The 23625-nt window shown below is 49.6% G+C and overlaps 1 protein-coding gene across 1 annotated transcript; it reads left to right on the forward strand.

Annotated features, from left to right (window-relative positions):
* The first annotated feature begins 294 nt into the window (after positions 1-294).
* On the forward strand, positions 295-11061 carry AP2S1 (adaptor related protein complex 2 subunit sigma 1). Its single transcript, XM_036275072.1, has 5 exons — positions 295-411; positions 5158-5307; positions 9870-9983; positions 10408-10467; positions 10668-11061. The coding sequence occupies exons 1-5, from the start codon at positions 409-411 to the stop codon at positions 10767-10769; spliced, it is 429 nt and encodes a 142-aa protein (XP_036130965.1). The 5' UTR covers positions 295-408; the 3' UTR covers positions 10770-11061.
* Positions 11062-23625: the final 12564 nt, after the last annotated feature.

Below are 23625 nucleotides of genomic sequence, written 5' to 3' on the forward strand. Positions count from 1 at the left end.
CTACTATTCCCAGCATGCCCATCTCACCTTGGAGGAGTGGCTACTAGAACTACATTTCCCAAAATGCAACGTTCACCCTGCTAGCTGCCAAGCATTTCGGTAATTGTAGTCCTCCGAAAAGACACGCACCCACAACTCCTAGCATGCATTTGGAGCCTGAACCATTCAGTAGGAAACGGGCAGTCGCTCAGCATGTTGGGAAGAAGGACCTTCTCTTTACGCCGGCTTAACACCCGGACGCACAAACCCGTTCTTGGGACTACAATTCCCAGCGGGCTGTGCGCCAGAGGGCAAGCGTGTTCTTCTGCCGGAAGTCCGCTCTAGCCCCGGGTCCCCCAACAGCTTCCAGAGCCGGAGCCGCCCAGTCGCCGCGGGACCGGGGCAGCTGTGGTCCGGACGGGGGTCGCCATGGTAACGGGGGCGCGCTCACGTTGGGGACGGGAGGAGGGTGGGTTCACGTGCAGATAGGAGGCTCGGTCGGGCACTGACAAGCGCCCCCGCCGCGGTGCGATGGTCTGGGCCGGGCGCGGGCTCCCTGGATCCGGGCCGGTCAAAGGCCGGGAAGCGGGGAACTGAGCGGTGATTCTGGGCGCGGGGTGCATCGGGGCTCTGGAGGGTAGGAGTCGTTGGAGATCAGGTACCAGGGGAAGAGGGCTGTGCGAGTGGGAGACATTGAAGATGATTAAGGGGTTTTGAAACTGGAAGGCAATTGACGAGGCAGGGTCTCAGAGAGAGGAAGAAGGAATTGGAGGTGGGGTGGGAGCGTCCGGAGAGGAGGGCCCTCTGGGAGTGTGGCAGGAGCGTGGGAGAAGGAGAGACGTTGGGATAGAAGAGAAGGGGTCTCTAGAGGCAGGAAGCTGGCATTGCAGGCGAGGAGGGGGTGTTGAAACAGGCGGGATACTGCTGATGAGAGACTGGGAAGTGGAGAGGGGAAGTAGACGGTTGCTGGGAATGGGCCTTTAGAGTCTGGGAAAGTGTGTTGCAAAGGGGAAGAAGGCTTGGAGTGCGATGTAACAGGTCTTTCCAAGGAGGGAGGTGAGTTGGGGGGTCGGAGTAGGCATGGAAGTGAGAGATGGGGATTTAGAGCAAGGCCTGAGCATTGGATATGGCACCCGATCCTGGCTTTGTATCACAGGAAAGGATTCTTTGGGCAGAGAGCTGTGAAAAGAGGTGAATGGCGGTGGGTGTCAGAACAGCTCTCCCTCAACTCCAGGTTTGCTTCTAGCTCTCCTTCCTGAATGCCCCATATATCTCCTGCTCTGTGGCAAGCCACAGCCTGCCTGATGTGGGTCCACCCCACGCCCACTGTGCCCTTTTCCTTCCTGCCCTTGACCCCTGCCCTTCTAGGAAGTGGTTTCCTCTGGTTCAGCAGAAGGGGTTCTTGGAAGTAGAGTATAATATCCTGTTCCCAGCCAGCTTGATTGATTGGGGGAGGAGGGAGGTTATGTGGAGAATGAGGCTTAGGAAAGAAAGTGACTCTCCTGAAAGGGTGGTGGTCCTGCAAGACTGGGTAAGGGGATTTAGTGCAGAGCCACTGGACTCCCAGTTCTGTTTGCTGGCTGTGAGACTTCTTTCTCTGAGCTTCAGTTTCTTTATCTATAAAATGGGCATAAGCATGCCTGTATCAAATAGAACTGGGTCCAAAGGCAGGCTTCCTAGCTGGGTGAACTTGGGTCATAGTTTTCTCAGTCAGATGATGACGAGTTATAATACTACTAAGAAATAATACTTATGCCCTGGCCGGTTTTGCTCAGTGGTTAGAGCGTCGGCCTGCGGTCCAGAGAGACCGGGATTCAGTTCCCACTAAGGGCACGTACCTCGGTTGCAGTTTGTCCCCGGCCCTGGTTGGTTGTGCGGGTGGCAGCCACTCGATGTGTCCCTTTTAGGTCAATGTTTCTCTCTCTCTCTCTCTCTTCCTCTCTCCCTCCTACTCTATCTGAACAAAAAATGGAAAAAAAAAAAATGTCCTCAGGTGAGGATAAAAAAAAAAAGAAATAATACTTATATATCACTTAATATGTGGTAGTCACTGCACTTCACCCCTTATGTTTATTAATCTGTGCAACAGACTTTTTTTTTTAATCCTCACCTGAGGATATTTTAACATTTATCTTCAGACAGAGCGGGAGGGAGGGGGAGAGAGAGAGAGAGAAACATTGATGTGAGAGAGACACATCAATTAGTTACCACCTGCATGACCCCAACTGGGGCTGGGGACCAACGGCAACCGAGGTACTTGCCCTTGGCCGGAATCGAACCCAGGACTCTTTGGTCCGCAGGCTGATGCTCTAACCGCTGAGCCAAACTGGCCAGGGCTGTGCAACAGTCTTATGAAGGTGGGACTCTTGTTATGTCCATTATATGGATAAGGAAACTAAGGCCCAGAGAGGTTAAGTGACTTGCCCATGGACACAGTGAGCAGGCCAGGATTCATTCAGACTCTAGAGTTTAGTTCTTAGCCACTTGGTCAAATGCCCCTCAGTCATAATAATAGCTAATTTTATTGAGTGCTCAGTATGTAATAGGCACTCTGCTAAGCACTCTAGGCATTAACTTGTTCAGTTTTCACAGTAGCCCTATGTCAGCTGACCTGACATTTCAGAGTCATAAAGAAAATTTTTTTAGCCATCACTGATGATAATCATAGTTGACCTAGAGTGTAAAATCTGAACCAGGCGCTGTTCTGAATACTTCTCATATGTTGTTGACTCCCCATCGCACCCTTATGTGGCCGTTTTCTAGGTGGATAAACTGAGGCACTAAGCAGTTAAGTCACTTAAGAAGTGGCAGATGCTTTGGAAAATAGCTTAGCACTTCCTGAAGAAGTTAGGCACTCTGCTAAGCACTCTAGGCATTAACTTGTTTAGTTTTCACAGTAGCCCTGTGACAGCTGACCTGACATTTCAGAGTCATAAAAAAATTTTTTTAGCCATCACTGATGATAATCATAGTTGACCTAGAGTGTAAAATCTGAACCATATGACCCAGAAATTCCACTCCTAGGTATCTGCCCAAGAGAAATGAAAACGTACATCCACATAATAACCTGTACATAAATGTTCATAATAGCATTATTCATAATCACCAAAAATGTAAACAGCCCAAATGTCCATCCACTGATGAATGGATAAACGAAACGAGGTCTATCCATAAAGTGCAATGTTGCCCTAGCTGGTTTGGCCCAGAGGTTAGAGCGTTGGCCCACAGACCAAAGAGTCACGGGTTCGATTCCAGTCAAGGGCACATACCTCAGTTTTAGATCATCCCCAGCCCGGGTCGGGGTCATGGAGGAGGCAACCAGTTGATGTGTCTCTCTCACATTGATATTTCTCTCTCTCTCTCTCTCCCCCCTCCTCCCACTCTATCTGAAGATAAATAGAAAAATATCCTCGGGTGGAGATTATTAAAATAAAAGTGCAGTGTTATTATTTGGCCACGCTACAACATAGATGAAATTTGAAAACATCATTCTGAGTAAAAGAAGCCAGATAGAGGTCACACCTTGTATAATTCCACTTACATGAAATGTGCGGCACAGGCAAATCCATAGCAACCAGAAAGATTAGTGGTTGCTGGGGGCTAGGGAAGGGAGAATGACCACTAATGGGTGGAGGATTTCTTTTTGGGGTGATGAAAATGTTCTGGAATAGTGGTGATTTTTGCACAGTTGTATGAATATACTAAAAACTATTGGACTGTATACATTTTGGATGAATTTTTAAATTATTTTTTCTTTATTGATGTTATAGAGGGGAAGAGAGAGGGAGAGACAGAAACATTAATGAGAGAGAACATCGATTGGCCACCTCCTGCATGCCCCCCACTGGGGATCGGGTCCACAACCTAGGCATGTGCCCTGACTGGGAATCCAACCGGTGACCTCTTGGTGCATGGGTGACACTCAACCACTAAGCCACACCGGCTGGGCTTTTTTGGGTGAATTTTATGGTATGCGAATTATACCTCAATTTTTATTTTTTATTTTTTTTAATTCTCACCGGAGGATATTTTTCCATTTATCTTCAGATAGAGTGTGAAGGAGGGAGGGTGGGAGAGAAAGAGAGAGCGAAACATCAATGTGAGAGAGACACATCAGCTATCTGCCTCCCACAGAACCCCAACCAGGGCCGGAGGGAATCACAACTGAGGTACATGCCCTTGACCGGAATCGAACCTGAGACTCTTTGGTCCACAGGCCGGCACTTTAAGCACAGAGCCAAACCGGCCACAGCATACCTCAATGTTTAAAAATTAGTAAGTAGCCCTGGCCAGTTTGGCTCAGCGGTTAGAGCATCGGCCTGCGGTCCGGAGAGACCCGGGTTCAGTTCCCGCTAAGGGCACGTACCTCGGTTGCAGTTTGTCCCCGGCCCTGGTTGGTCGTGCGGGTGGCAGCCACTTGATGTGTCCCTTTCACATCGATGTTTCTCACTCTCTCTCCCTTCCTCTCTCTCCCTCCCACTCTATCTGTACAAAAAATGGAAAAATATCCTCGGGTGAGGATAAAAAATAAATAAATAAATAAATAAATAAATAAAAATAAAAATTAGTAAGTAAAAAAAAAAATTGTACAGAAAAAGGAAAAAAGAAGTTGGCATTGCCAGGACTCATACCAAAGAATTCTGAAACACAAACATTCATTGAGTACCTCTATATGCCAGCCACTGGATTATTTTTGTAAATTTATTTAACCTGCGAAACAGCCGAGGTGGATCTTCTAAGGAAACTTCTGTTGCCGGTGGGAAAATAGAAGCTGGGGAAGCAGTTTTTTTTGTTTGTTTGTTTTTTATTGGCACGTGCCCCTAGCGAGAACCGAACCCAGGACTCTCTGGTCTTCAGGCCGACACTCCAACTGCTGAGCCAAACTGGCCAGGGCAGAAGCAGATCTTTAGACCAAGGTCAGGCAGATAAGAGGTGGTGGAGCCTTCGACTCAGGGCCCTGGAGCTGGGTGCAGAGTTGGCTGCTCTGTGGAGGAGAAATCACTCTACGGGGTGTTGGAGGGACCTGGGACGAGCATGTGGGCTGGCTGGGCCCTGGGAAGGCAGGCAGCTGGGAGGTGTGGACCCTGTCTCCCTGGTGATGGGTGGGGCTGTTGGGTGTTGTAGCCCTGGCCCTCCCTCCCTGCCTCTCTCACTTCCTCCTCCTCCTGCTGCCCCTAGATCCGCTTCATCCTCATCCAGAACAGAGCCGGCAAGACGCGCCTGGCCAAGTGGTACATGCAGTTTGATGACGATGAGAAACAGAAGTTGATCGAAGAGGTGCACGCCGTGGTCACTGTCCGAGATGCCAAACACACCAACTTTGTGGAGGTGACAGACCCCCGCCCCCCATGCCGCCTTGCCCCCATTCACGCCCTCCTACCCAGCTTCCTGTCCAACTTCCTGTTCCCTGCTTGCAATAGCCCCTCAGGCCCTCCTTCCTGCCCGCATTCATTCATTCATTCATTCATTCAATTTACTCAACACACGTTTAGCTTGCTGTCTTCCTTTTTTGGGGTACTTGTTGGTATTGTGAAAATTTTCAAACATACAGATTAGGACAATGAGGGAGAAGTTTACTGAAGATTCATGCACCCACTACCAAGATGTAATCAGCATTAATATTTTGCCTTTTTGCTCTACATTTTTCTTTTTTTGGCTGAAGAATTTTTTTGTGGTGCCTTTTAAAAAGTTACTCTAGCCCTGGCCAGTTTGGCTCCGCGGTTAGAGCGTCGGCCTGCGGTCTGGAGAGACCCAGGTTCAGTTCCTGCTAAGGGCGCGTACCTCGGTTGCAGTTTGTCCCCGGCCCTGGTTGGTCATGCGGGTGACAGCCACTCAATGTGTCCCTTTCATGTCGATGTTTCTCTCTCTCTCTCTCCCTCCCACTCTATCTGAACAAAAGATGGAAAAATGTCCTCGGATGAGGATAAAAAAATAAATAAATAAATAAATAAAAAGTTACTATAAAAATGTTCAAACACACAGAAGTGGAGAGAATAGCATAATGAATCATCCCTTGCAGTCCTGTTTGAAATGAAGTTACAGTCATCATGATATTTCAGGACATATCTTGGAAAATAAAGGCTTTTCCTCACATTGCCACAATATTATCAGACTTGATAAAATTCATCATACTTTTAAAATATTACTCTAATACCCAATGAATATTTAAATTTCCCCCAGATTATCAATGTTGTTCAGAGCTGGTCAGGGATCTTGCATCGCTTTGGTTGCTGTGTCTGTTTGGTCTCTCTCTTTTTTTTATCCTCACCTGAGGACTTTTTTTTTTTTTTTCATTTTTTGTTCAGATAGAGCGGGAGGGAGACAGAGGAGAGAGAGAGAGAGAGAAACATCGACGTGAAAGGGACACATCGAGTGGTTGCCACCCGCACGACCCAACCAGGGCCGGGGACAAACTGCAACCGAGGTACGTGCCCTTAGCGGGAACCGAACCCGGGTCTCTCTGGACCACAGGCCAATGCTTTAACCCGCTGAGCCAAACTGGCCAGGGCTGTTTGGTCTCTTTTTATCCAGAAGTCTCCGCCTTTCATTCCCACGCTGTTAGCCTGTTCAAGAGACCAGGCTGATTGTCCTGTGGAATTCAAGTATTTATTGAGATCCAGGCGCTGTCCTAGGCACTGGGGATGCTGCAGTGAACATAACAGATATGACGGTCCCGCCCTCAGAGAGCTGATGGTACAGATATAGTGGTGATAAATGCCTCAGAGCATAAAGCAGGAGCTGTGGGGGATGGAAGTGCTGGGGTTGGAATGCAGGTTTATTATTGTTGTTAATCCTCACCTGAGGATATTTTCCCACTGATGTTTAGATAGAGCAGAAGGGAGGGAGGGAGGGGGGGGAGAGAAAAAAAAATATCTATGTGAGAGAGACACATCTATTGGTTGCTCCCGCACACACCCCAACCGCGGCTGGGAAGGAACCTGCAACCCAGCTATGTGCCCTTGACTGGGAATCAATCTTGTGACCCTTGGGTGCACCGGCTGGCTCTCTGACCACTGAGCAACACCAGCCAGGGCTGGAATGCAGCTTTAAATGAATTGATCAGAAAATCCTCATTGAAGAGGTGACATTTGAGATAATACCTAAAGGAGTTGAAGGAATGGAAATACATATCTGAGAGAGGAACATTGCAAGCCCAGGGGTCGGCAAGTGCAAAGGCCCTGAGGCAGGAACATACTGGGGCATTCCTGGAATAGCAGAAAGGCCAGCCTGGATAAAGAGATAACATGGGCAGATGCTGCAGGCCTTGGGGGCTGTGGTGAGGACTTGGGTTCTTCCTCTGAATCACATGGCAGCCATGGAGAGTTTTGAACCGAAGAGAGACATGGACCAACTTAGGGACTCTCTATAGAGGCCAAGAGGAAAAGCAGGGAGACCGCAGGAGGCGACAGCCATAGTCTAGGTGACATGCTTGTGAGTAGAACTGGCATGGAAGCAGTGGGGTGGCCAGAAGACTTGGAGGTAGAGCCATTGGAAGGCCCAAGGCTTAGATGTGAGGTGGGAGAGAAGGTGGGTACACCAATAGGATGGCACTGTCATTTTCTAAGACAGGACAGGCTTCGGAAAGAGCAGGTTGAGGTGATCAGGAGTGAGGTATCTGTCTATTCCCATGTCAGCGGAAACATCAGAGAGTGACAAGTTGGAGTTCAGGGAGAAGGCTGGGCAGGATACGAGGTGGACGTACCTGAGGGTGGGGGTGGGGACATTATTCTGTCTACTGAAGCACCTATTCAATGTCCAGGGCAGTGCTGGACAGTGCTGGAGACAGTGGTGACAGCCCCAGCCTTCCCTCTCGGGGCCCGCTGTCCAATGGGGAGATGAGCCTGTCCCTAGACAGCGATGCCTGGAGTGGTTAGGCCTGGGACAGGGCCACAGTGGCGGACGGAGCTCAGAGAGGGACCCAGCTCAGCCCACAGGAAAAGACTCACTGAGTGTAGCAGAAGACGTGGGGCTGAGCTGAGCTGCGCGAAGCCCGGGATTGAATTCACAGAGGCATGGAAAGGAGCAAGGAGGGTGTTAGCAGGAAAGGGAGCATTTCAAGAAGGGAACAGGGCTCAGGCCGCCCCGGCCTTGCCAGTCGGCGGGCAGTGTGTCCAAACTGTTCCTGCCCTGGGCCTCCCATCTTGAACCCTCTCACAGAGCTAGTGTCTTCAGCCATTTGGTCACGATTTGTATCAGTTAAAAGAAAAGTAGCCCTGGCCCATGAGGCTCAGTAGGTTGGGCGTCGTCCATGCACCCACAGGTTGCAGGTTCCGTTCCCAGTCAGGGCACATGCCCGGGTTGCAGGTTCCATCCCCAATTCGGGGCATGCAGGAGGCAGCTGATGGATGCCTCGCTCTCGGTTCAATGTTTTTCTCTCTCCCTTTCCCTTCCCCTCTCTCTAAAAATCAATTTTTAAAAAAATCTTTAAAAAAGAAAGGAAGTCCTTGGCCTGTTTGGCTCAGTGGTTAGAGTGTCACTCTTGGACCGAAGGGTCCCGGGTTTGATTCCCAGTCAAGGGCACATACCTGGGTTGCAGGCTCAATCCCAGACTCCAGTCGGGGTCATGTGGGTGGCAACCAATCGATGTGTCTCACATCAACGTTTCTCTCTCTCTCCCTTTCCCTCCCTCCTTTCCACTCTCTCTAAAAATCAATGGAAAAATATCCTTGGGTGAAGATTAACAAAAAAAAGAAAGAAAGAGAAGTAGAATGTGCACCCTGACCCAGGCTCATTGATCCATGGCTTATGCGCAGGCATTACTGTGATAATGTTAGAAGTGAACAAAAGGATGAGCTGGAATTAAGAATGAAAATCAAGGACTAATGTTGGCCTTCAAAGTTGCTGCCAGGTGGCGCCACACACCTGCCAGACCCAGAGCTGGGATTTTCCGGGGTTTGACCGTGGCTTGTGCTTTGCAGTCCAGTGTGCATATCTGTGCCTGTGTCTGCCTAGCTCTCTGCCGACTCACACACACATAAAACTAGAGCCTGCTTCCCCCGTCCATGCGTACTTATACCTGGGTTGTGTGTGCGTTACTGTAGTAATATTTGTTTATATTACAGTTCAGCTAAGGGCAAGGCTGGGATTATGTTGGTTACAGTTGGTAACCGTGCTGCCCAGCACCGAGCCTGCCTGGTGGTCGGTGCTCAGGCAGAGTTTATGGAAGGACGGAATGAACTGCTCCAGCCCTGGCCGGTTTGGCTCAGCGGTTAGAGTGTTGGACCGCGGACCAGAGAGTCGCGGGTTTGGTTCCAGTCAAGGGCACGGTCCCAGGCCCTGGTCGGTATCATGCAAGAAGCAACCAGTCAGTGTGTCTCTCTCACATCAATGTTTCTCTCTCCCCCTCCCACTCTACCTAAAGATAAATGAAAAATATATATATATCCTTGGGTGAGGATTAAAAAATTAATAAATGAAGTGTTCCAGGCTAAGGAATTTGACTCTCTCCAGAGGCAATAGGGAGCCATGGAAAGGTGGGATGGATGCCATGGAACATTTCGGGCTCCCTCTTGGCTCTGGGCTTTGATACAAGCCTTTTCCTCTGCTTGGAGCACCCCTGCCCATTCATTTCTTCTCATCCTCTAGATCTCAGGTTAGGTGCCCCCTCCTCCAGGAAGCCCTCTGGACCCCTGTGCTGTTAGCTGTTCCCTCTAGGCCCCCACAGCCCAGCCCCTCCCCCTCTGGGGATGTCTGAGGATGAATCTCTCACCAGTGGACTGTGAGCCTCCGGGGGGGGCAGGCCCATGTCGGTCATCACTGTGTCCCCAGCACAGGGCCAGGCACGGAGCAGGGATCACGAGAGGAATGAAGAACCAAATGTTTTGGCCCCACTGTGTCCAGCCCGTTGGGTGTGGGCATACCCCGTCACTGACAGTCTCTCTGCCCCACAGTTCCGGAACTTTAAGATCATTTACCGACGCTACGCTGGCCTCTACTTCTGCATCTGCGTGGACGTCAATGACAACAACCTGGCCTACCTGGAGGCCATCCACAACTTCGTGGAGGTGTGTGCGTGGGCCGGTGGGCGGGCTGGGCCCCTGCTGGCCTCCAGTACTGGGAACGATCCCTGTCTCCTCTCTGGGCGTGCACAGACCCTCCTCCACTTCCCCCGGCACCGCCGAGTCTCTCTACCCACCTCACTGCTGGTTTCTGTCTCCTTGTTTCTGCTCAGCCCACTGTTGTCTACGCAGCTGTCTCTGTCCCTCTGCCACACGGCTCTCTTTCCGTCTTTCTCCCTCTGCCTCAGTCCGTGTCTTTTTGCCATCTTTTTCTGTCGTCATCTGATCTTCGTTCTTGTTTGTTTTTCTCTCCCTCTCGCTCTGTCCTTCTCTCTCCCTCCCTGCCTTGGTCTCTGATGACCTCTGTTCCTGCCTCTGTGTGTGTGTCTCCCTCCCTGCCTGCCTCTCACCATCTCTCTTCCTCTTCCAGGTCTTAAATGAATACTTCCACAACGTCTGTGAGCTGGACCTGGTGTTCAACTTTTACAAGGTGGGCTCCCGGTGAAGACGAGGCTGTGGGAGCCAGGGGCAGGGCAGGGAGGGTGGGCCATAACCCCCGAGCTGCCCCTGTGCCCCTGTCGGTGCCCATTTCCTGGCTCTGGGGCCTCGGAGCCCCCAGCTCTAGGTTCAGACCAGCATCCCAGAGCCCTTCCCTCACACCAGGCCTCCCCTCCACCTCCCTTCACTCAGGTTTACACGGTCGTGGATGAGATGTTCCTGGCGGGCGAGATCCGCGAGACCAGCCAGACGAAGGTGCTGAAACAGCTGTTGATGCTCCAGTCCCTGGAGTAAAGGTGGTGGCGCCTGCGCCCCGGCCTCCCATGGACTTGCCTGCTCGCTTCCCTGTCCCGGGCCTGGGGCCCACCCCAGCGGCCCCCCCCAGCTGCCCAGGAGGAAGGCATCCAGCTGGGTCTGGGCCGCAAGGGTGGACACTGCACCCCACTGCCTCTGGGCCCCGGCTGTGGGCGGAGGTCACCTTGCGTGTATCGAGTAACCGTGCCGTTGTCGTGTGATGCTGTGAGTGTGCGTGTGTGGAGCCCCCAATAAACCTGTGGTCCCCACCTGGCCTAGTGTGTGTCTTCCCTGGGAGCCGTGCGCACTCAGGACTCCCTGACATCGGTCAGTCAGTCACTCACTGTCAACAAACACTTCGTTGTGCTGAGGGAGGTACCGTCACACCTGCTTGTGCCCACAGAGGGCCCCCAGCACTGGAAAGGGTGACAGATTTAGACCCGAGCACTTGTTACTAAAATAGTAATGTTCAGCCCTGGCTAGGTGGCTCAGTTGGTTGAGTGTTGTCCCATGCAATGAAAGGTCACCAGTTTGATTCCCACTCGGGGCACATACTTGCCCAGGTTGCAGGTTCACTCCCCATTCGGGGTGTGTGGGGGAAGCAACCAATCAGTGTTTCTCCCTCTCTCTCTAAAAATCAATAAAAACATATTTTTAAAAGTAAATAAATAGCCCTGGCCAGTTTGGCTCTGCAGTTAGAGCGTCAGCCCACGGACCAGAGAGACCTGGGTTCGGGTCTCGCTAAGGGCACGTACCTTGGTTGCAGTTTGTCCCCGGCCCTGGTTAGGGTCATGCAGGTGGCAGCCAGTTGATGTGTCTCTCTCACATCAATGTTTCTCTCTCTTTCTCCCTCTCTCCCTCCTGCTCTATCTGAAGATAAATGCAAAAATTTCCTTGGGTGAGGATAAATAAAAGTAAATAAATAAAATATAATAATATTCATAGCTAACACTTAGAAGCACCGAGTATCTCCCAGGCGTTCTAAGCGCTGACACGTCTTACCTTACTTGATCCTCACTTATGAGGAAGGGACGCTTAGCATCCCCATTTTTCAGATGAGCTGAGCAAGGTTCAAAGACTCACCCAAGCCCAGCCAGTGTGGCTCAGTGGTTGGGCATCATCCCATCCAAGAGGTCACCGGTTCAATTCCCGGTCAGGGCACATGCCTGGGTTTCCGGCTCAACCCACAGTGGGAGGCGTGCAGGAGGCAGCCGATCCATGTTTCTCTCTCTTATCGGTGTTTCTCCCCCTCTCCCTCCCTCTCTTTAAAATCAATAAAGAAAAAAAAAAGACTCACCCTAGATCACAAGGCCAGTCAGTGGTCGAGCCGGGTTTCTTCTGAGCTAGTTTTGAGCCCAGGTAGGTGGCTCCAGAATCCTCGTTTTATTTTAACCACTAGACCAGATGGTTATTGCACAGGCAGGCACCAGGCCTGGTGTTTGGTGGTTCCCAGCAAGGGCACTTCGGGCCCCAGGGCAGGACAGTTACTCATTGTGGCAGTCTGTCCCAGGCATGGCCAGACTGTCGGCCCTTGTGATGAGAAAACACCCCCGTGTGTGCCTAGTGCCCACTGGTGGCAATGTTCCGCCCTCCTCCCCGTGCCCACTGAGAGCAGAGTGATGACTGTGGGCCGCACCTGTGACCTGCACCTTGGCAAGCCGAGAACTACACCAGGTGCATCCTGGCAGCTCTTATTAATGTCCGTCGGCCCCGCCTCGGTCTCCCAACTCGGCCATGTACACGCTGGGGAACCTTTGGGTAAGTCACTGCACCCCTCCGTTTCCGTCTCTTCATCTGGAAAATCGGTTGATAATAGTTTTTATCTCCCAGATTCGCTTGAGGATTAAATGAGTCAATCATGGGAAAGTTGAGGACCATGAGCACAAATTCACTCGACAGACAGCAAGGGCCTGCTGTGTGCATGGCCGTCAGAGACCGGCGACGTCCAAAGAGGCAGACACGGAGCGCAGCTCCGATGGTCGTTATTTTCCACGTGGGAAACTGAGGCTTGGACCGGGAGGTCCTTCGTGGAGACAGTCGTTGTGACAGAGTATTCATTTCTTATTGCTGCTGTACAAATTCCCACACCCTTAGTAGTTTAAAGCAAGGGGTGGGGGAGGCATGCGGGCTGGGGCTCGGGCCTGTAGCCCGGTGATGGGGTGGGAGGTGAGGCCATCCCTGAGCTGGGCCCCGGGAAAGGGCAGGTTCGAGGACTAGGCTGAGGTCTTTTTGTTTTTTGGGGGTTTTTTGGTTTTTTTTTATCCTCACCCGAGGATATTTTCCCATTTTCTGTTCAGACAGAGCAGGAGGGAGAGAGAGAAAGAGAGAGAGGGAGAGAGAGGAAGAGAGAGAGAGAGAGAGAGAAACATCGACGTGAAAGGGACGCATCAAGTGGCCGCCACCCGCACGACCAACCAGGGCCGGGGACAAACTGCAACCGAGGTACGTGCCCTTAGCGGGAACTGAACCCAGGTCTCTGTGGACCGCAGGCCGACGCTCTACCGCTGAGCCAGGGCATAGGCTTAGGTTTTTAGGACACGGAGCTCTATTAGTGTCCTGCTTTTACAAATGACCACACAGTGGCTGGCTTAAAACAAAAGAAATGGATCCCCTCGCGGTCCGAGGCTGGAAGTCGGAAATCAGGGTGTGGGCAGGGCCGTGCTCCCTCTGAAGGCTCTAGGGCAGGACCTTCTCTTCCTCCAGCTTCTGGCAATTCCTGATGTTCCTGGGCTTGTAGCTGCATGGCTCCGACCTCTGCCTCCGTCCTCACATGGCCATTCCTCCTCTGTCTGCATCTTCTCTCTCCTAGAGGGACACTTGTCATTGGATTTAGGGCCCACCAGGGTGATCTAGCATGATCTCATCTCAAGATCCGTAACTTAATTATGTCTGCAAAGACCCTTTTTCCAAATAACGTCATATTCACAGGTTCTAGGACCTGGACACATCTTTTGGGAAGAATACCATCAACCCACTAAATTGAGTGTGAGCCATCGGACAGCCAGGAAAGGCAAATCAGGCCTTTGGACATGCAAACCTGAGGCTCAAAAAAAAAAGTCACCAGCCCAGCTGGTGTGGCTCAGTGAATTGAGCATTGCCCCATGGACTAAGGAGGTCCCGGTCAGGGCACATGCCGGGTTTTGGGCTCAATTCCCAATAGGGGGCATGCAGGAGGCAACCAATAGATGTGTCTCTCTCACATCGATGTTTCTATCTCTCTCTCCTTTCCTCTCTCTGTAAAAAATCAATAAAAACATATATATGTGTGTGTGTGTATGTGCGTGTGTGTATATATGTTGTGTGTATATATATGTGTGTGTGTATGGGTGTGTGTGTGTGGATAGATAGATAGATAGATAGATATTTTATCCTCACCTGAGGACATTTTTCCATTTTTTGTTCAGATAGAGTGGGAGGGAGAGAGGAAGAGACAGAGAAAGAAACATTAACGTGAAAGAGACACATGGAGTGGCTGCCTCCCACACGACCCAACCAGGGCCGGGGACAAACTGCAACTGAGATACGTGCCCTTAGCGGGAACCGAACCCGGGTCTCTCTGGACCGCAGGCCGACGCTCTACCCGCTGAGCCAAACCAGCCAGGGCAAAAAACATATTTTAAAATAAATCACCAGAACACTGGTGGTATTTACTGCCAGGAGGTCAGCTGAGATCGCCAAAGGAGTAGGTAGGTAGCTGAGATGGGGCCAAAGAGGAGACCTCAGCAGATGAAGCAGGAGGAATGAGAAAGGGAAGAGCATCCTCGGATCGCCTGGAAAAGTGCTCGGGAGGAGAGCATATTCGCACCTTCAACACTGTCGACAGCGCTGCCACTGTACTGAGAAGGTTCCCTCAAACCGGCTGCGTGACTGAGGCGCGGCCCCACCTCCGGCATCGCTCATGGGCGGGCGACGTGGAGCAGCCTCTCTCTCGGAAAACAGTCTGGCAGGTTCTTGTAAAGTTAAACATTACACTCACTCTGTGAGTCGGCAATCCCACTCGTATTGTTTAGCCAAGAGAAATAAAGTGTATTTACACAATCTCTGTGTCAACCCAAGAAAATGAAAACGTGTCTTTACGCAAAAACGTATATGTGAATGTTTGTAGTAGAACTGGTCACAATGGCCAAAAGGTGGCGACAACCCAGATGCTTATTAACTGATGATGGAGAAATAGCCACACAATGGAGTTATTTTTCAGCCATGAAAAGGAATGAAGTTCTGATCCATCCTAGAACATGGACGGACCTTGAAAACATTATGCTGAGTGAGAGAAGCCAGATACCAAGGACTGTATTGTAAGATCCCATTTATATGAACTGCCCAGAACAGGCAAATCCAAAGGGATACACAATAGATCAGTGGTTGCCAGGGGCTGGTTTGAGGGGGAGAAATGGGCTTTCCTTTTTGGGGTGAAAAAAATTTTCTGGGCCCCGCCAGTGTGGCTCAGTGTTTGACCATCAACCCATGCACCAAGAGGTCGCAAGTTCGATTCCTAATCAGGGCATAATCCCCAGTGGGGAGCATACAGGAGGTGGCCAATTGATGTTCTCTCTTATCGATGTTTCTCTCTCTCTCCCTCTCCTTTCCTCTCTCTCTAAAATCAATAAAGAAAAAAAAATTTTTTTAAACAGAAAACGTTCTGACCCTTGTTGGTGTGTCTCAATGGTTAGAGCATAAGCCCGTGCACCTAAAGGTCATGGGTTCGATTCCTAGTCAGGGGCACATACCTAGTGTTAAGGTGTGTTTAGGCCAGTGACATGGGCTTGTGGAAGAATTCACAACTGACAGAAGACAGAAAAGGGAGGAAATTTGCCTGCCCGGTGTGGTTCAGTGGATTGAGCATCGTTTCATGGACAGAGAGGTCCCGGTTCGATTCCTGGTTAGGGCACATGCCCAGGTTGTGGGCTTCAACCCCAGTAGGGGGTGTGCAGGAGGCAGTGGATCGATGTTTCTAACTCTCCCATCCTTTTTCTCTAAAAAAAATCAGTAGAAACATATTTTTTTTAAAAAGAAAAGGGAGGAAATGTTATCTGTCTTTTCCAATAGAGCAGGTGTCACTGGGCAGAGCAGAAAGAGTGAGTAGCTCTTTTTTTTTTTTTTTTATCCTCACTCGAGGACATTTTTCCATTTTTTGTTCAGGTAGAGTGGGAGGGAGAGAGAGAAACAGAGAGACAGAGAGAAACATCGACATGAAAGGAACACATCGAGTGGCTGCCACCTGCACAACCGACCAGGGCCAGGGACAAACTGCAACCGAGGTACGTGCCCTTAGCGGGAACCGAACCCGGATCTCTCAGGACCGCAGGCCGACGCTCTAACCACTGAGCCAAACCGGCCAGGGCGTGAGTGGCTCTTTAATTGGCGACTTTTGGGAGTAAGGGGCAGATGTGCCAGGGCACTCGGGGCCCAGGAGGGTTTTTATTTATTTATTTGTGTTTTTGAGAGAGAAGGGAAGGGAAAGAGAGCTGCAAGAAAAAGCAAGACAATGTTGAGGACAAATCTGACGGGTCTGGCCCAACCAGAAATCAAGATCATTATTATTCGGCCTTAGCGACTAAGAGACCATGGTATTTGCATAAGATTAGAAGAGCAGATTAATTCAAAAACACGGAGAGTCCAGAAACAAACCCACACATCCATGCAGACTTTTTTTTTTTAATTACACAAGCAAACGTTTATTAAGAAAGTCACACAAGTGGAAGAGTGACTCAGCTGAGCTGGGTGGGCTCAGGAACAAGTTACAGAGGCGAAAGGCTCTTGGCGCTTAGGAAGAAGGCAAGGATATACGGGCCTGGAGGGAGGAGGGGGAAAGGATGGGTGTACTGGAGAGAGAGAGAGAGAGAGAGAGAGAGAGAGAGAGAGAGAGAGAGAGAGGCGGCCCATGGAGATTTGATATGAGACAGAAGTCACCTTTCAGATCATGGGGGAAGGATGTGGATTATCCACATGGGGTGGAAGATAGAATCTCTACCTTACGCCATGCACAAAAGTCATCCCCAGGGAGACTGAAGACCTGATGGTATTGCAGAGAAACATTTCTTAGGAAACAAAAAGTGCTAACCACGAGCCCTGGCCAGTTTGGCTCAGTGGTTAGAGCGTCGACCTGCGATCGTGAGAGACCCGGGTTCGGTTCCCGCTAAGGGCACGCACCTCGGTTATGGTTTGTCCCCGGCCCTGGTTGGGTCGTTCAGGTGGCAGCCACTCGATGTGTCCCTTTCACATCGATGTTTCTCTCTCTCTCTCTTCCTCTCTCTCCCTCCCACTCTATCTGAACAAAAAATGGAAAAAATGTCCTCAGGTGAGGGTAAAAAAAAATAAATAAAAGAAAACAAAGTGTGATCCATGGGGCATGCAGGGAGATGTACTCTGGGTAACGGTGTAAGATCGAAACATCAGCTGCTTACCACCTGGGCTCATATGTGGGAACAGTTCCTTTTTGGCTGTCCCTTGACCAAGGAGCTAGCCAGGCTCCCGAGGTCCAACAGTACACTCACAGATGGCCGGGATCACATTCCCACAGCGTGGGGGAAGAGCTGGAGCTTGGGTAGAGACCCATGCTCTCATATACCACACATGCATGTGGGGTGGGAGACTGAATCCCTACATCACACACAAAACAGCTGAGATGTAGTCTCTTCGTGGTTATCAGCACCCTGAGGGACGACGGCCTGACAGGAGGGTGTGGAAGCCTCCACAGCCTGGTTGGTGATGAATTCCAGGTGGAGGCGGCCAGAGGAAAGGGGAGCTCAGCCTAGCCCAGGGGGGAAATGTGAGGCGGAAGGCAAGGCTGGCTCCTTGCCTGAGTCTTGTCAAGATTAGCCAGCCAGCCCTGCCTTTCCTTCCCTGTGATACAATCCTGCACTTGGCTGACAGCATCCTCGTCAGAGCCCAGGTCAGGCACTACATCAAGAGGTCGCTGGTTCAATTCCAGGTCAGGACACACACCCAGGTTGTGGGCCCGATCCCCAGTGGGGGGCATGCAGGAGGCGGCCAATCAATGTTCTCTCTCATTGATGTTTCTATCTCTCTGACCCTCTCTCTTCTTCTCTCTCTAAAATCAATAAGGAAAAAAAATATCTTTAAGCCCTCCCAGTTTGGCTCAGCGGTTAGAGCGTCGGCCCGCGGTCCAGAGAGACCCGCTAAGGGCACGTGCCTTGGTTGCAGTTTGTCCTCAGCCCTGGTTGGGTCATGCGGGTGGCAGCCACTCCATGTGTCCCTTTCACATTGATGTTTCTCTCTCTCTCTCTCTCCCACTCTATCTGAACAAAAATTGGAAAAAAAATGTCCTCAGGTGAGGATAAAAAATATATATGTATTTTTAAAAAGCAAGCAATGAAGGCATGAATAACTAGAACAACAAATCAATGTTTTTCTCGTTCTCTCTCCCTCCCCCCTAAAATTAATAAATAAAAATTTAAAAGAAAGAAGAATCAAGTCTGATCTATCAACAGATGAATGAATAAACAAAATGTGGTCCATTCATACAATGAAATATTACTCAGCCCTGAAAAGGAAGTAAGTTGTGATTGATGCTACAATATGGATGAACCTTGGAAACATTATATTGAGTGAAAGAAGCCAGACATGAAAGACCACATATTGTGTGATTCCACATCTATGAAATGTCCAGAATAGACAGAAAACAGATTAATGTTTGCCAGGGTCTGGGAGAGATGGAGAGATTGGGGAGGGATGGCTAAGGGGGTTTCTTTTTGGGGTGATAAAATATTCTAAAATTGACTATAGTGATGGTACATAACTCTATGAATATATTAAAAACCATTGAATTGTACACTTTAAGTGGATCCCCAAAAGCTATATGCTATGTGATTCCATTTATTTTTTTTATTTAGTTTTACTGATTTGAGGGAGAGAGATTTGATTTAAGATAGAGAGAGAAATATCAATTTGATGTTCCACTTATTTATGCATTCACTGGTTGCTTCCTGACCAGGGATCAAACCCACATCCTTGATTTATTGGGATGACACTAACCAACCGAGCTACCCTGCCAGAACCTATATGATTCCATTTATATAACATTTCTGACGTGACAAAATCCTAGAAATGGAGAACAGATTTGTGGTCGCCAGGGGTTAGGGAAGGGGTGGGAGTAGAGAAAGTGGGTGTGGCTATAAAAGGGCAACAGGCCCTGGCCGTTTTGGCTCGGTGGTTAGAGAGCTGGCCCAATGGACCAAAGGGTCTCAGATTCAATTCCCAGTTAAGGCATATCCCTGGGTTGCGGGTTAAATCCCTGGCTCCAGTTGGGGCGTGTGTGGGAGGCAACCAATCGATGTTTCTCTCTGTCTCTCTCCCCCTCCCTCCCTCCCTTTCACTCTCTGAAAATCAATGGACAAATAAATCATCATGGGGTGAAGATTAACAACAACACGAGGGATCCTGGTGATGGAAATGGTCTTGACCGTATTGATGTCAACAGCCTGGTTGTGATATTAGGCAGCCAATCCCCATTATTTGCAGATTCCGTATTTGTGAGGCAAATATGTAAAAATCCCCCAATAAATAGCGTACTTTCCTCAGTACTGGGCACATTGGTGGTCATTACCAGACATGTATACAGTGGCATAAAAAAAAATCCGAGTTGCCCAACACACACATTCCCAGCTGGGGTCGAACAAGGTGAAGCTCTGCCTTCTCCATTCAGCCTTCAGACTTTCAACAAGTGTCCTTTTCACGGTCTATTTAGTGCCACATTTTCCACATTTTTGTGCTTTTTACTGGTGACTGCTGTTTAAAATAACCCGCAAGCTTAGTGCCAAAGTGCTGTCCAGTGTTCCTGAGCACAAGAAGGCAGTGATGTGACTTATGGGGAAAATATATACTTAAAAAAGATTATTGCTTGATTTTAAAGAGAAAGAGAGGAAGGGGGAGAGAGACAGAGAGGAAGGGGGAGAGAGAGACAGAGAGGAAGGGGGAGAGAGACAGAGAGGAAGGGGGGGAGAGAGACAGAGAGGAAGGGGGAGAGAGACAGAGAGGAAGGGGGGGAGAGAGAGAAACATAGGTTTGTTGTTCCACTTATTCATGCAATCATTGGCTGATTCTAGTATATACCCTGACTTGGTATTGAGCCCACAACCTTGGCTATCAGGACAATGCTCTAATCAACTGAGCTACCCAGCGAGGGCATAGGTATGTGTTTGTTTGTTTTTTTAAAATATAATTTCTATTAATTTGAGAGAGAGAGGAAGGGAAAGGGAGAGAGAGACAGAAACATTGATGAGAGAGAACATCAATTGGCCGCTTCCTGCATGCCCCCACTAGGGATCAGGCCCACAACCTGGGCATGTGCCCTGACCAGGAATTGAACCGGCAACCTCTTGATGCATGGGTCGATGCTCAACCACTGGGTTGAGCCACACCAGCCAGGCTGCTTTTTTCTTTTCTTTTCTTTTCTTTTTTTAATCCTCACTCTAGGGACATTTTTGCATTTATCTTCAGACAGAGCAGGAGGGAGAGAGGGAGGAAGACAGAGAGAGAAACATCGATGTGAGAGAGATACATCGACTAGTTGCCACCCACACGACCCCAACAGGGGCCTGGAACAAACCACAATCGAGGTACGTGCCCCTAGCGGAACTGAACCTAGGACTCTCTGGTCTGCAGACCGATGCTCTAATCACTGAGCCAAACTGGACAGGGCTGTTTTCACTTTTGTTTGTTTTTTTTGTTTGTTTTTTTTAATCCTCACCCGAGGACATTTTTCCATTTTTTGCACAGATAGAGTGGGAGGGAGAGAGCGGGAGAGAGAGAGAGAGGGAAACATTGATGTGAAAGGGACACATTGAGTGGCTGCCACCCGCACGACCAACCAGGGCCGGGGACAAACTGCAACCGAGGTACATGCCCTTAGCGGGAACCGAACCCGGGTCTCTCCAGACCGCAGGCGGATGCTCTAACCGCTGAGCCAAACTGGCCAGGGCTTCACTTTTGTTTTTAATTGATCTTTTTTTCTGTTTGTTTAGAAACAGAGAGTAAAACATTGGTTTGGCATTCCACCTAGTCATGCACTCATTGGTTGATTCCTTTTTTAAAATTTTTATTTATTGATTTGAGAAAGAGAGATTTGTTGTTCCACTTATCTACACATTCATTGGTTGATTCTCGTATGTGCCCTGACTAGGGGATCGAACCTGCACCTTGGCGTATGGGACAATGTTCTAACTAGCTGAGCCACCCAGCCAGGGCCTACATATGCTTTCTATGTGTTAAATGAGCTTCATTCAGGCAGCAGTTACAGAGCTGCTGGCCTGAGTTCAAGGGAAGCGATCAACAATGTTCTTATACAAGGTGACTTTAAGCAGAAACACATATGAAACGAAGTTATGTATTGACAGTTTCCTGTAAATGTCGGGACCAGAAGCTTGCAGAAACCTAACCCTGTGCTTCCCCCAGGAGCAGCGGCTCCGTGCGTTTGCAGCAACTTTAGAGAACAAAACTGCTGTGAATGAGATCTGACTGTACTATTATTTTTGTTTGTTTTTTGTTAATCCTTACCCAAGGATATTTTCCCATTGATTTTTAGATAGAGTGGAAGGGAGGGAGGGAGAGAGAGAGAGAGAGGAACATCTATGTGAGAGAGACACATTGATTGATTGCCTCCTGTAGGACCCCGACCAGAGCCGGGATTGAACCTGCAACCCAGGTACGTGCCCTTGACCAAGAATCGAACCTGAGACCCTTCATCCGCAGGCTGACGTTCTGATAGCCGAGCCAATCCGGCCAGGGCTGTGCTGTTGGTTTATAAGATGTTCCTATGGGGGGAATCTGAGCCAAGAACACACAAGATCTCTGTATTATTTCTTCAAATTGCATGTGAATCCACAACGATCTCAAAATAAAAAGTTTAATTAAATAAAGAGGAAGCTGTGCTCCCCCACCCCTGGTGAGCCAGGCAAGGAAAGATTTGTAAGACTGCACCACGAGGGACGTGGGCAGAAAGCTTTCTAAATGAGTAAGTCTGGTTCCACATGAAATGATGAGGCAGTTTGCAACTGTCCAGGTTGCAAGACATAAATGATTCAAATGTCACATTATCAAAAATATTGTGGTATGCCCTGGCCGGTTTGGCTCAGCGGTTAGAGCATCAGCCTGCGGTCCGGAGAGACCCGGGTTTGGTTCCCGCTAAGAGCATGTTCCTCGGTTGCAGTTTGTCCCCGGCCCTGGTTGGTCGTGCGGGTGGCAGCCACTTGATGTGTCCCTTCACGTCGATGTTTCTCTCTCTCTCTCTTCCCCTCTCTCCCTCCCACTCTGTCTGTACAAAAAATGGAAAAATGTCCTCGGATGAGGATTAAAAAAAAAAAATATATATATATATATATATATATATATATATATATATGCACAAAAATTCCCGGAAGAGGGAGTAAGGCTGCTAAGAGAAGGAATCCCAGGCCAGTAAGGGTCTTTCAAATGGTGACACTCAAACTCCAGGGTGTGGGCCTGGCTGCTTCCATGCAAATGAATGCCAGGCCACACCCCATGCCCAAAGTAAAGGAGATGTGGTTGCCATAAAGACCCCATATCCTCAGGATGGCGACATCTGTTTCAGCCAGATGCCCTTTGGGTGGAATTAGAGTGATATGGGATACAAATAGCAGCTCAGGGAAAAGCTACACCTTCAACTTTGAATTTCACCAACTGCCCTGTACCACCCGCTAGGCTGGAAGACACCCAGCTCTCTGGCCCTCAGTCCCTCAGCTTCTGTCACTTTCTCCTGCCCCAATTCTTGGGCATTTCAAAATGCACAGAGAGCCCGGCCAGTGTGGCTCAGAGGTTGAGTTTCGACCCATGCACCAAGAGGTCGCCAGCTCGATTCCTGGTCAGGGTACTTGCCCAGGTTGTGGGCCCGATCCCCAGTGAGGGGCATGCAGGAGGCAGCCAATTGATGTTCTCTCTCATCCATGTTTCTCTCTCTCACTCCCTTCCTCTCTCTCTAAAATCAATAAAAGAAAGATTTTTTAAAGATGCACAGAGATAACGGTTCCAGTGCACTGACTCCTCAGTGCCTTGACATCTCCTGCAAAGACCTTGCCCCCACCCTTTTCCTTCAGCCCCTTCCTCCCTCCATCATCAGAGCAGACACCTTGTCACAACCAGTAACCGTACTGGCTCCCTCCACAATCTCGACTTGGAGCACCCCACAGCAGCACCACCATTTGGACCTTTCCTGTTCACTCCGCCTGGAGTCTCCACTCCAATTCTTCAGTCCCATATCAGGGAATGCCCTCCATCCCATGACCCGGTCCGCTTTCCCTTGGCTCCATCCCGCTCATGCCCGCTCCGCCCTCACAGTTAGAGCCCGCAGCCAATCACTGCAGGCCATTCCTGGTGCCTGTCCTCGACTCCCCCTGATCCCTTTCATTAATTGGTCTCAGTCTCCAAGGGCGGACTCCCAACTACCCGCCTACCGTGGGCTGCAGCGCGCTGCTGAGGGCCCGGACAAAAATTCATAACCACGTTGACAGGTCTCATTTCAACTTTACGACTGTGAACCTCAAGGGAGCACTAATGTTGTCTGGAGATTCGCTTTTAGACCTCTAGCCTATTCGCTTTTCCCATATCCCTATTTTTATTTTGTTTAATTATTTTTTAAATCCTCATTCGAGGTTTTAAATGATTTGAGAGAGAGAGAGAGAGAGAGAAACATCTACGTGAGAAAGAAACATCCATCAGCTGCCTCCTGTATGCGCTCTGACCAGGGTTCCAACGTGCAACCTAGGTATGTGCCCTGAGGGGGAATTGAACCTGCCACCTTTCTGCCCCTCCAGCCAACTGAGCCACACCAACCAAGGCCCAGTATCCCTGTTTTCTTTTCTTTTTATTTTTGTTGTTGTTG

The sequence above is a fragment of the Molossus molossus genome, unplaced genomic scaffold (genome assembly GCF_014108415.1).
Source record: "Molossus molossus isolate mMolMol1 unplaced genomic scaffold, mMolMol1.p scaffold_m16_p_21, whole genome shotgun sequence".
Taxonomy (NCBI): Eukaryota; Metazoa; Chordata; class Mammalia; order Chiroptera; family Molossidae; genus Molossus; species Molossus molossus.

Coding starts and splice junctions, on each gene's coding strand:
- AP2S1 (XM_036275072.1), top strand. Junction 5,308..9,869: donor AACACACCAACTTTGTGGAG/GTGACAGACCCC, acceptor TCTGCCCCACAG/TTCCGGAACTTTAAGATCAT. Junction 9,984..10,407: donor CCATCCACAACTTCGTGGAG/GTGTGTGCGTGG, acceptor TTCCTCTTCCAG/GTCTTAAATGAATACTTCCA.